This window comes from Bombus vosnesenskii, unplaced genomic scaffold (assembly GCF_011952255.1).
Source record: "Bombus vosnesenskii isolate JDL3184/JDL3185 unplaced genomic scaffold, Bvos_JDL3184-5_v1.1 scf7180000014833, whole genome shotgun sequence".
In the NCBI taxonomy this organism is placed as follows: Eukaryota; Metazoa; Arthropoda; class Insecta; order Hymenoptera; family Apidae; genus Bombus; species Bombus vosnesenskii.
In genome coordinates, this window is record NW_022883673.1 from 9,293 (window position 1) to 22,650 (window position 13,358).

General features: G+C 33.4%; 1 protein-coding gene and 1 pseudogene across 1 annotated transcript; both read left to right on the plus strand.

Moving 5' to 3' along the window:
- The first annotated feature begins 1,220 nt into the window (after positions 1-1,220).
- Positions 1,221-2,256, plus strand: LOC117240670 (annotated as a pseudogene).
- On the plus strand, positions 2,246-7,024 carry LOC117240672 (myosin-11-like). The gene is made up of 8 exons (XM_033506700.1): positions 2,246-2,387; positions 2,625-3,071; positions 3,859-4,080; positions 4,388-4,791; positions 5,272-5,402; positions 5,709-6,135; positions 6,436-6,546; positions 6,710-7,024. Exons 1-8 carry the CDS (start codon positions 2,246-2,248, stop codon positions 7,022-7,024), a joined length of 2,199 nt encoding a protein of 732 aa, XP_033362591.1.
- The last annotated feature ends 6,334 nt before the right edge of the window (positions 7,025-13,358 follow it).

Genomic DNA, 13,358 nt, shown 5'->3' on the forward strand with positions numbered 1-13,358 from the left:
CAATTATTTTGTTCAACAGTTTTACAAATCTCCCAAAAATAAACGAGAATACGAAAATACACTGAATATCGTGTGTATGGTTATTTATAAAATCCCCTTGAAATAGTTGCGATCGCGGATCACATAAACAAACGAACCTGTCTACAGAGTATCTTTTTCGGTGAAATTATGCAAACGTAAATGTAACTTCGGTAGAACTCCTCGAGAACTTGTAAGCTTATATCACTCTGACCCAACCAGTCCACTCTAAAGTGTATAATTTATAAAGGGGGATATTTAGGGTTGTGGTAGGTGGTAAGTTTTGCATATGAATGTTCGTTGATACAACGAATGGTTAAATGGAGGTTTTCATGAATGTGATAAGGACTAGATCGAATGTTTTAACACTTATAACTAGAATGCGTATTTTTATACAAGTTTGTAGTTTTACGAACATAATCAAAGAAATAAAATTTTAATCGAGATTTGTTTTCTTATATACGTATATTTTAGCGCATTTTATGCATTTTGCGCCATTTGCGTACTTTTCAATTTCGCACGAATAAAATAAAGATCAGCAATATAATTATAACGCTTCTTAAAAATGTGAAAAATCCTGGTTTCCTAAAAGCTTGCAATTGATTTCAGAAAAATTTTTATGAACTCTACCAGATAAATTATGGTAACTCTGAAAAACAAAATTTCACGATAAAATGATTTCCGCGTAAAATACACATAAAAGATGATTTAGACGTGTTTGAACGTGTTCGTTTTCTTTTTTAATAGCGATGTGTTCTTACCCTCTGCCACACGAAGACGTTATGGACCATTGCGCATCCACAAAACACGATGCCAAGGCCTATGAAAATCGACGTAACGATTGCCGGTGTGACACCAATTACCTCTCAGAGAAAAGACATCGACTCCCGACTGTCGGACGCCAACGCCGCGACGCATCTTAGTCCCCATCAGAGATAAGGCCCCAACACCGACTTTCGGACTCCTTGGAATCCACACCAAACCCCCCAACATCCCCAAGCCAGGGTGTATATAAGCCGAGACTTCATCCAGCCCGGGGAGTTCTCGTTCTAGTTGCTGTTCTTGTACAACACCCCTTTCTCTGTTCAACGTTATTCTACTGTAAGTGCCAAAGTCATAATAAAGTTCGATAAAAGAGAATTAATAGTTGGGCTACGACTCAGCTTTCTTTTCTCTCGCAACCCAAGTACCAACTTTACGTGACATTTTGGCGATCCGTGCCAGGATCCATCAACTTCAAGAAAACGAAATTACGCATTTCGGCATACGTGCATCATTGAAGATTGAGGGATCAGCGGACCTCTGCAGATCAGCTCACTTTGCGTGAAAACGACTTCTACGGAAAGCGGACTACGGTCATCACCAAAACTGAAACTGGTCACGAAAAGAAGAATATTCAGGTAAAGAACTGGATTCTTTTAAATATTATCGTACTCGTCGCAATAGCTTCGCTAGTACAGACTCCAACAACAGTACAATAACCACTATGAGCAAAAAATCAGAAGACACATCTTCTGTTAGCCCTATGGCTACTGGTGTGGATCCAAGTATTCGGGCCATACTAGACGCTATGCAGAAGCAGAACGAAATCAAGTTAAGAAAACTGTTAAAGGAGACTATTAAAGCAGCGACTAGTCGGAGTTATCAGGGTAGTTTAGTTTCTAATAATTTGAACAAAAGCTTGGAGAAAACAGACGTTACTGTAGGAAATGAAGAAATGGTTTTGAAAGAATTTTCAAAAGAATTGCAGTCTAATGTAGAAAATTCTTATGAAAGGAAAGTATCAATTGACACCGCTTCACAGGATTATATTTTCATTAAAACAGACTTAATGTTTGATGTCAATAGCTCAACAGAATACCAGAAAGTGTCTGTGGAACGAAGGAAAGAAGATATTGCAGTATTGTATAATGATTTGTCACCATCTTCGTCACAAGATACTCAAAATTTACAAGAATGGTTTGACAAAAAAAGTAAAAGTTTAGGAGAAGCAGAAAGAGATCATAACAAGAAGGATAATATTTCAATGAGAAATATTTTGGACGGCGATACAAATAAAGAAAACCAAATTGAAACGAAGGAATTAGAAGCAGTTAGTAAATCAACTGCTGAAAATGATACAAAATCAATAGACAACGTTGAACAAAATATATCATTAGAATCCATACAAAAAGCAAGAAATAATGCTTACAATAATGAACATTTGCTTATAGAAGAAGACCAAATGATGACAGCGAAAAATGCATGTGACACTACAGAATCAAAAACTTCAGCAGATCTTATGTCGAGAAATTTAGATGCTAATACACAAGAGAAGTCTTTAGAGAATAAAGATGACAAGAATCCATCTCCACCTATGTTAGATAGTAGTAAACGGAGCAGTCGTTATAATGTTGCTGCAAAGCCTGCTACTTCGCCAAAATTTGAAGAAATTGTTTATAATCAAACCAGACAATCAAACACAAATAAAATTTTGCGAAGCGCTTTAAAGACGAAATTAATCGAAGACAAGTGTGAAATAATTAATAAACAAAAGGCATCGGAAAATGTAGAAAATAAATTTGCCAAAGAAGAAAAAAGAGGTGTTAAACAAAAATCAATTTCAGATAGTGAAAACGAAACAACTGATACTCGTCAACGAAGGGAAGTTCTTTTAACGAACACAACTAGTGACAGCGATAGGTATAAATCTGTAGAAAATGATAATGCAGTAACGGGTGTAATAGCAACTGATGAAGCGAAACATAGAGGCAGACCTAGGAGATGGGATAAAGTCGAAGTTAAAAAAGATGAAGATACAAGGAAGATCCTACAAAATGAGAAGGGTGGATTAAAAGAACAAAGAAAACTCGAAGAAGATACAAAAGAAGAAACTGCAGAGACAGAAGTCAATTCAAAAGGTATATTAAATAATAAGTGCGATTTACTTGATACCGAAAGAGCTATTGAAATTAATGATACGGTTCAAGATATTAAATTTACTGAAGGTAGAAGCCGCACTCAAAATGATATGGAAGATGTAGTAGAAGATTCACAAGAATTATCTAATAAAAGTAAGTTATCAGAAATAAGGATTGCACTTAACAAAATTGAATATACAAAAACTATTTTACGGAATAAAAAGAATTCATTAGAAAGAGAAAGAGGAGTAAGGAAAAAGAAGAAAATGTACAGACAGAAATTATTTCAAAAAATATATCAGATGATAAATGTGATTTCCTTTAGAAAAAAAAAAAATATTATCCACAAACTACATTAGGAATTTATCTATTTTAGTGAGGAGAAAGAGAAAGGATAGAGGAGTTGATCAATAGACTGTGGATTTTGAAGCGTTTATGAAAAACTTACAATTTTAATAAAATATTCAATGTAAAGTCTTTGTTATAATATTCAAATAAATAGATGAAAAAAACTGAATTTGCATAATTACTCATGGCTTATTGATCAATCATGCGACTCGTTCAGAGGTAACTCGAGTTGTAAAGGCGACAATTTATTAAAAATGGTATATCTGACGTACGATGCATTTGCTCATGTTAAACTATTTAAATAAGTATAAAAATCACGCGAAAAAAAATCTACTGAAAATAATGTTGAACTAGTTAATAATAATAAATCATATAGTGAAACACAAACTTTAAATCAAGATTTTAAGTTCAAAAAAAAAAAAAAGAAAAAAAAAGAAGAAAGAAGTTGATAAAATGACAGCAACATGTAGCAGCAGGCGAGAGAAAATAAGCCAAATTTCTAAAAGAAGAAACGATGCTCAAGAACTCGAAATTTCTCGAGTGGATATGCTAAAAAACGAATTTAATGAACAGTTGAAAGAACGTGAAACAGCAATAGAAGACTTACATCAAATGTTAAAGCATCAATCGGAAACTCATAAAGTTACCTTAAATGAAGCAAGTTTGAAAATAGGAGAACTCTCTGATAAAATTAAATGTTTTAAAGGAAAAGATAGACAGATACCGAAACGTAATGAGTTACTCGAAGAAGAACAGAATAAATGGAGAAGTTTAGAAAAAATGATTACAGAAAAACTTGAAGAAGAAAAATCCCGTTAGGAAACAGCTGAACACGAAGTGAGAAAGCTTTCCAAATATAACGAGCAACTTCTAAAAGATTATCAAGAAATCCATAAAAAAAAAGAGAGAGAAAGGAAATACGCTGAGGCTGTTCATCATAATCACAGGTAAAGAATTAAACATGTACCTCAACTGAAAGATAAAGTCAATCGACAGGATTTATATGCGAAGAACATAAGAACACAATATATAGAACAGCACAAGATGATCGAAAAATTGAGAGCAAAAGGAAAACGTGTGCATAATAAAGGTAAAGAGAACACATAATGTATCTCCACCAGGGGCGCATGATCCAAAATTAAATAATAAAATAAAAGGTTTTGTTACTGAAAAGTTAGAGAGATTTCATGACAACAAAAGCATTGCCTGTGCAGAGTGCAGTGTATCAATGTGCACTAAAAATGCAAGCAACGTGACGATTACTTTTAGAACACCACAAGCACTACGAAAACACAATCAAGACCAAACAAGATCAAGTTCAAAAGTGAAGTTACGCGAGCTTATTACTGCTAACGACCAAAAATTGAATTACGATCCCGAGCATCAACTCGCTGATCTTCAAGTAGAATGTTCCGACAAAGACAGGACGACACAAGAGTTCGAGAAGCATATAGAGGACATGAAGGAGGAAGTGCAAAAATTAGAATTGCAATTCGACGAGTTACAAAAAAAAACACACACGCACGTAAAAAGAGTTCAATCTTTTGGAATACAAATTGAAGAACTAACAATAAAATTAGAAGAAATAACATAAGTCACAAATATGAAGTTGACTTGCTGGAACAAAAAAAAAGGCCAAACTTAATTCATGTGTTAGTAATTCAATGGAGGAACGTGAAGCTGGAGCTAAAGATGCAAAAGAGATAAAATGTAGTTCTTGAACCACAAGGACAAATAATCTGCCCTTCAATGTGAACTAGACGAACTAAAGGGTGAATATGAAAAAGTGGGTGATTTTGGATATAAATATGAAGAAGAAACTAATAAATTGAAACTGGATTTTAGTAAAGTAAAAGATATGAACGAACAAAATAATTTTCTTAGAAAAGAACTGGAAAACGTCCAAAAACTTTCCAAAGATGTTAATAATCGCTTACTCGAGGCGAACCAAGAATTAAAAGATTCACATAGAAAACACACTCTTATTTGAAAATTGAAAAAAAAGAAAAAGAAACATCAGGAAGAATTAGGTGATATAATAAAACTTCATGATGAAGAAAAATATAAACTGATACAGCATTGGTGTTCTGTAGAATGTCAAACTGCCATAAAGGGTTACATTGATGGAAAAGTGCAGTAAATATTTAAATAACAATCCATGACTTCTTAAGTAATTGTAACAATCTTGATGTTTTACTATGGAACAACTACATGAAGTGCACAGTGACATTAATAAAGTAGAATCATCGATAAAAGTAGATGTATCTTCTTCATTAATATCAGAATCAACGACTGATATTATAAAGAATGTGCATGATATTCCAGAAAATCAAAAAAAAAAATAAGTCACAGGAATGTACAGATAATACAATTCAAGATGGTTTAGTAGTAAATAAATGTGATGTAACAGATTTAAATAAAAACAAAAAAAAATTTTTAAAGTAAGGAAAGTAGTGAGACAGAGAGCATAAAGAACGCTGCGATTAATGAAGTAGAACAAGAAATAATAAATAAGGATCCACAAATTGATGATCAATATAAAAAAAAAAAAGATGAGAAATTTCAAGAAAAGCAAGCAGAGAATACAACTGAGATTGGAGATCATTCAAGATATGCAGGTGACACATCTTTAGATAAAGAAAGTACGAACGATGTTGAAATATTTAATACAAATGAGGGTGAACAAAACATTGAGAAACACAACGTTTGTACAGTGTTAAATATAGATACAGTTAGTGTTACTAATGCTCAGTGTCAAGCATTAATTAAAACACTTGGTGAAACTTTTGATGATAAAGCCCAAACATTGCATATCACGGATACAGACACAGATTTGTCTAAACTAGTTGATAGTAGTTCAGAAGTAATGGTACTGACTGTAGAAACTACTATATATTAATGATATGAATGAAAGTACAGAAGAAAATATTGTTTTAACTGTACATGAAAAGGATGCTGTTGTAAATTCCAATGAAGAAAAAAAAATGTTTCTGCAGAACAAAAAGGAATGAAGAACGCTGAAATTGTAAATGAAGAATTTAATTCGATAGGTTAAGCACGAGAAAGTGATGGAACAATTATAGAAGTAATTTCAACAGAAATTGTGGCTCAAGAAGTTTCTGAAAATTGTAGCCAGAAATACAATTATGACATATTAAATCATACAAAGACAAGAAACGATTCTATAACTCCTATTACCTCAGGAGTAATTAGTGATCTAGAAACTGCAGATAACATTGATATTAAAGAAAAGAATAACAAGAAACAACAAATGGAAATGGCAAGATTGATCTTTTAATAGTTCACATAAAATTAATGTAGAAAAGAAAATTATTCATAATAAAATTGTCGTACTTATACATGTTGCTAATACAGAAGGAAGGAATAAATCTATAAGTGAAGCAGATAAAGTGCGCATAACTAACAAAAGAAGTGTCATTCAGGATATCTTTGATGATTGGGGCATTGAAAATGCAGAAGATGACAGTCAGTCGGTATCTAAAGCTCCAGATACTGTGGAAATTGAATTGAAAAGTTTACTAAATGACACAAAAACACGAACTATAGAGAAAAGCACAGTTGTACTGGTTGAAGAAGAAATTACATGCATGGAAAAAGAACCAGTTGTAGATGCTGAAAAGGCTTTAGAAGTTGCTAAACAAAACAAAGAAATGCAAGTATCAAAGGAACAACTGGATAACAATCAAACTATAAAGAAACAACAAGATAGTATAAAACCATTACTCAAAGACCACTAACTCATTCTATATCACAGGCTGTTAGAAAGTCTACAAAAGATTCAACACGTGATACTGCGGCATTTCGTCAAACTTAGCAAATTATCCCTATTAATCGTAGTCGAAATTTAACCAGCCAACAACCTTCACAGGTTGAAATAGCAAAAGCATATACCACGACGAAGAAGAACAAGTACAAGTCGAACCAGTCAGAGTCCAATTCCATCGCTCCATACTGAGGAAACACTAAGATTTTGGAGGACCAAAATCAATCTAAAGAGGGGGGTATGTGACATCAATCACATCTCAACCTACATCAGTGATAATACATCGACACCCGACCTTCGGACACTTTTGGACACATCACCACCTTATCATCATAGCATACACCAAGGCTGTGACGCACCTCCGTCCACATCAGAGATAGGATATGGACCCCCGACCTTCGGAAACTTTTCTACATCATAACCTACACCTAGCCCCTCAACATCCTAAAACCAAAACGTATATAAACCGAGACTTCACCCAGCTCGGGCAGTTCTTGTTCCTCTTCTAGTTGCTGTACTCATACAACCCCTATTCTCCGGTTCGGTGTTATTTTGTAAGTGTTTATAATAAAGTTTTATAAAGGAAAATAAGTAGTTGGGTTACGACTCAGCCTTCTGACTACCACCCAAGTACCAATTTTACGTGACAGGAGCCGCCTCGGACCTAAGACTGATAATATAGGACTTGGGTTAAGTAGTAGAAAGGTAGTCGCGATACACTGTGTGGTTTTTAATAGTTCTTACACACGGTGTGTACGCGAACCTTTCCCACCAAACTAGATTAAGAGTGGGGCCGCTCCACTGGGATACGTCGCAAGAGAGGGTAGGAGATCCGACCGGCCTTGGATACAGTGTCCGGCCGTCGGAGGGAGGAATCCGTCTTCAATGTCTCTGCCATGTACATAGCTTTGTTTCCCCCTCCTTCCATTGTGTCTAAGGCATGAGCCTGCTAGGTAAGCCTTACTGATGAGTCCACTAGCAGGCTCTGGACGAAACACACTTTTTTTCTTCTTTTTCTCCGTCTTCCTTCATATATCCGTGATAATTGTAGGCTGCTGGCTGTAGATGTCGCTTGCCGGGGTGTAGTACTGCTGTATTTCCTTCTTATTTAGATGTCGTGGAAGAAAAATCGGACTTTGGAAAAGTACGAGGCCGCCGGGATTTGAACCCGGGATCCGAACGTTTGTACTCTATGGCGCTAACCACTGCGCTGCCGTCGTCCGACACTAGTTGGTTTCGAGTGGTGAGATTTGCGTTCTCGTGTGCCGCCACGAGAGGAAATCTCAGTGTGGGTGTGCTTTCTGAACGAAGAACGCGGATTCGTTGTTCACACTTTTCGTTAGGAAAGTGAGGGTGCCCATTGATTATAGCCAACGTTAATGAATGAAAATAGGAGGAGGAAGCCTCCTACCAACGTGGCTCGTGGGTGACATTGTTTATTGGAAAAATAACTACCCGCTTTCTCCGTTATTTGTAAGAGTGCGCAATAAACCTAAGCATTGTTCTAAGGACCATCCATAAACCGAAAACACTTACAGGGTTAGAGATTCCGTCCAAGCTATTAAGATTACGTCAAAGGATTCAGTTTATAGTATATAGTATGTAGTAGATCAGTATATAGTATAAAGTTTCAGACGGCGCACGGACCATCGTACGCGCCGTAACATAGAGAGTTATAAGAATATACATAAAATATAATTAAACATCGCAAAAGTAACTTAATTAGAAATGACTAGAATGTATGATGTATAATATAATGAATTCAAATTGTCTAAAAAATATTACAAATTTATAGAGATTTTACTATAAAATGCTTTTAACAGAAGCTGATATAGTTATATAGCATTTTCAAGCATTTACGAACATTAATGTACGAATTTGAAATTAGCAATATTGAAGCGCGGTACTCGGAAAGACGAATGTACATGGATAATTGTATGCACCAATCAACGATACGGTTATAATTGCATGCTTGATAGAAAAATATCATCGTAAAATTGATATGATTTCATGGAAACGCGTCTAACTTGGTATCTCGAAAGTATCTTAAGCAAACTAATTAGCGTGCCTGTTATGTCTTTTAAAATGTAAATTAACATGTAACAAAGAAACCTTCATCAATTTGATTCGCTTCAAACTGCGCAAATAAGTAGTATAAATAATATTTGTGATAGATTTGGCATCAATTCCATGTTTCCTTTAATATTTGCCTTTAGAAAGTCCAATTCGTTTCACGATTATACAAATTACTAAAAAAATGTCTATATTAGTAATTTATTTATTTTGCATTAATCGTGACATGTTAGTTGCATTATGTTATATGTAAACTACCACAGAGGAAAAATGATAATCTTTCAGTTATTAGTTTTCTGATTTTAATGTCATTTTATGAGTACTTTAACACGAGGTACTTGTAAATGAAAACAACCAATTAGGTCTAAAAACATAAGCCTGTTACCAAGACTCTTATTAAATTGAACAAGCTTTTCAAAAATCGAACGTGTATATTAACGCGAACTTATTATTTGACTGATTTGACTGATTTGACTGACATCCGAAATTGGTGAGATCATATGAAATTTTGCTTTTCGCGGTTCGGTGTATACGAACGCGTCACCGATTGCTCAACTTTCGATATAAAAAGCGGATCAAGTCTACCGGATTATCCTATAGACACGCATTAATTCGTAAGAGTTAGTCATCATCTGGATAATAATTATCTGAAGAAACTATCAACGTGAAAATATAAAATTTTCATTGATTACATATTGCGTTCGCCATAATTGAAAAAATGGTAAACCTTCGATCTCATCTTTCTAATACACATTTTCTTTACCTCGTGATAAATAAATTCTTGGAAATTTAGGAAAATTTTCAGTGATCATTTTAAGGAATTTGACAAATTTCCAACGAGACTATGTGACACCGTTAGGTAAAAGTGATTCAAATGTAGTAGCGATATTAAACGAGAAATCTATAAAGGTGTCATTAGAAATTCTAAGAATGTCTCTGCATCTTTATCTTAGGTATTACACCAATAGTTTTCATTACCGTGATGTAATATTTATCATGCTTATTTTGTACGTAAAACGAATCGTTGGAATATTCCCGAAGCTAACGAAGCATTTCCCAAAAGTTAAACCGAAGAAATTAACGCGAATAGTTAAGTGAAATTTTTCCATTAACTTGCTGACCAACCGGCAAATAAAAAATCATAAAAATTGTTTCAATGTGTTGAGGTCACGCATAACTTCTTTTTTCATTGACGATTACCAAACAGATAAAATTTCGAAATTGTACGAAGGCCACGTGACCAGATCGTATTGGAATTTGAAGTGCATGGAAAAAGACAACTCGAAGTACAAACCTTGAGCTGTACTACTCGAAGTACAAACGTGAACTAATGGACGCAGAAAAGCAATTAACGCCAAACATCCGAACAGCATCTTGGAGCCCGTCATTGTTCTGAAATAAAAGAAGTGACGAATTAAAAAGACGCAGGACTAATAATAATAAAGGAAACTTAGTTCGTATTATAAATTGAATTTACATCAGAAAAGAAGCACGATCAAGCGAAACAGATCGTAGAAATGACAAATATCATCGATATACGTTTCAGTGTAATTTCACTTTTGAAAATTATTTAGTTTAATACGATCGTATTCATCGCTCTGAAACTTTCATTGTGCTGCAATTTGTGCTGCGTCTTTTTAATTTCTCTATCTTTCTGTGTTTTCGGAAAAATTACTTGAAAGATTAAGAATTGCTTGCCTTATTTTATTTTCGATTAGTTAGGATTTGATTATTCCAGGTAAGGTTTATTATTTATAACAGGTTTTATCACTTGTTTATTATTTAGGAGTTTGTTATTTTAGGATTAGTACCTTTTAGGATTTCTTATCCTTCGAGTTTCTGTTTCAGATATCTAGGTCTATTTCAAGATGTTTTATTACATTAGGATTATTTATTCGATTAAGATAATTTAAGAGTTTCACAATGTACAAAGAAATAATCGCGTGAAATTTAGATTTATGCTTTAAACGTATTAAACACGCGGTAATTTCAATGTCTATAGCCTCGAACGTGTTCTGATTAGTTGTATCATTGTCTGTGACATTGAAATCACAAAAATCCATTGCAAGTGTGCTGTCATGCAATGTGGATGTAATTGGGTTTTTTGGGTATTTCCTGTATCATCTGATTTGTACAGTACTATTTTAACGCAAGGACAGGAAACTTATTATATATTTCCCGTCCATTATTTGAATCGTTGTGAAGTGTAACGAATTATATTCGATTCGAGGAGATGTTAATGAATTACCCATTTCATATGTAATTACATGGAAATAAAAATCATTGCAAAAATAATTGATCTACAAACACCGAAACCCCCTAATCACTGGACTACTCGATACGACGGACCAGATTCGCAGGCTGAAGAGGCACTACCCGCTAGACCTAAACGCTAGATTCAATTAGTTATCTAAATTAAGTAATATTCACTTATTTATAATACTTACTTATAAATTATACTTATCTATAATAAGTATTAACTTATTGTAAATAAACAGCCATGTCACTGCGCCACGCCAGAAAAATTACTGAAAATTCTCAACGCGAGAATTGATTGTAATTTCAACAAATAAATAAAAAAAAAAAATAATTGATCTAATGACAACGGAATTTCCAATATTTTTTTGTTTCGTCACGTCTTTTTCATAATATATCTTTTATAGGTACGTGATTTATTAATCGTTCGAATGGAAATAATTATTCGTATAATATTCAAACGATTCTAGCCATAAAATAAATTAAAACGATACCTGTCAATGATATGCAATCTGCGTATGACGTCAACCTCGATCTATGCTTATACAAGAAATTTTATCAATCAATGACTATACAATACAATGACAAATACAATAATCAAATATTATAAAATTTCCTGAAAACCTTTAAATATTAAGGTGTTAATATCTTTAATATTTGCAAGTTATTGTTTAGCGCTAATTAGTTAGAATGTAACAAGTGGTGTACCAGAATTGAGATAATTAAGCCACACGAACAATCTTATTTAGATCTTTTTAATTTTTTAATTCTCTTTTGCTCTAATACTTCGTAAAATTAATCTTCATTAGCTACTACACTTCATAGAATAACAAGAGATAATTTTTCTTATATAACGTTTCATTCATAAAATCTATCATTAAAGTATATCTTCATAAAAATATCATTCCATACTAACGGTATATTTGGTGTCATACGATATAACAGTTACCAGTGATGACATATGTAACTTTATAAAGATATCTCGTTTTATTATATATTAAAAGAATGTACTCATTGCTGCTATATTTCAGATGAAAAAAAGGAGGCAACGATTTTACAGTAAAATCGTTCGTTTACAACTGATTCATTTACATTTCATGATAATACTGTGCATTCTGAATATGCTATGATTTGGTTTAAAATAATAAATAGTCCATTCTTGCATACTATTGCTCCAGCTTTACTTGTATTTTCGATATTGGTATAAATAGAAAGACAATTAATGTCGTTCGAGTCTATTTTCGGATCATTTATATTACGTTTAATCCATATAGTTATCATATGAGACATAGTATCGTAAAATTTGGAAGAATAAAACGTTCGTACAGGAAGTACATTTTATAAGAACTCCAACAAATCTGCGTGTGCACCTAAAATACAAACTGATAGTGATTGTTCATAAGTTTATATACATTATCTAATGTCAATCGAAGGTATCAATTCTTTTTCTCCATAAGAGTACTTTTTCATTTATATGTGTTCAAAAATACATGTGTTCAACCGTGAAGCATATGTCACCTACGACGAAAAAGAGTTTTCCTATACTTAATATTTCCTTTATATACCTATGAAAGTCTATTCTTCGCGTAGTATGAAATTATGAATAAATCTGGAATATTGTTCAATCTGAAAAGAAAAATAACTTATTGACATCATTCATTGATACGAGATTCAGAATGTTTGTTTTGTCTTGCAGAAAAAGAAGGCAGCCCTCCCTTTCTTTTAATGTGAAATAGAAAGCGAAAATTTGAAAACAGATTTTTTGGAAATTTACTTGCAAATATCGTTTTCAATATCGTGATTTTCTTCCCAATGGTACTGTACTTTCAAATTTTCCAGTATCCCTCTAAAAACAAAAAGTCGAACCTCGTTATTGTTAACGTAGGCATTACAAGGAAGAGGAGTATTAGAAAGCAGCTCCTTTTTATTATGGATTTCTTTATAATCACGTAAATAAGAAATTCCGGAAATTTTTTCCT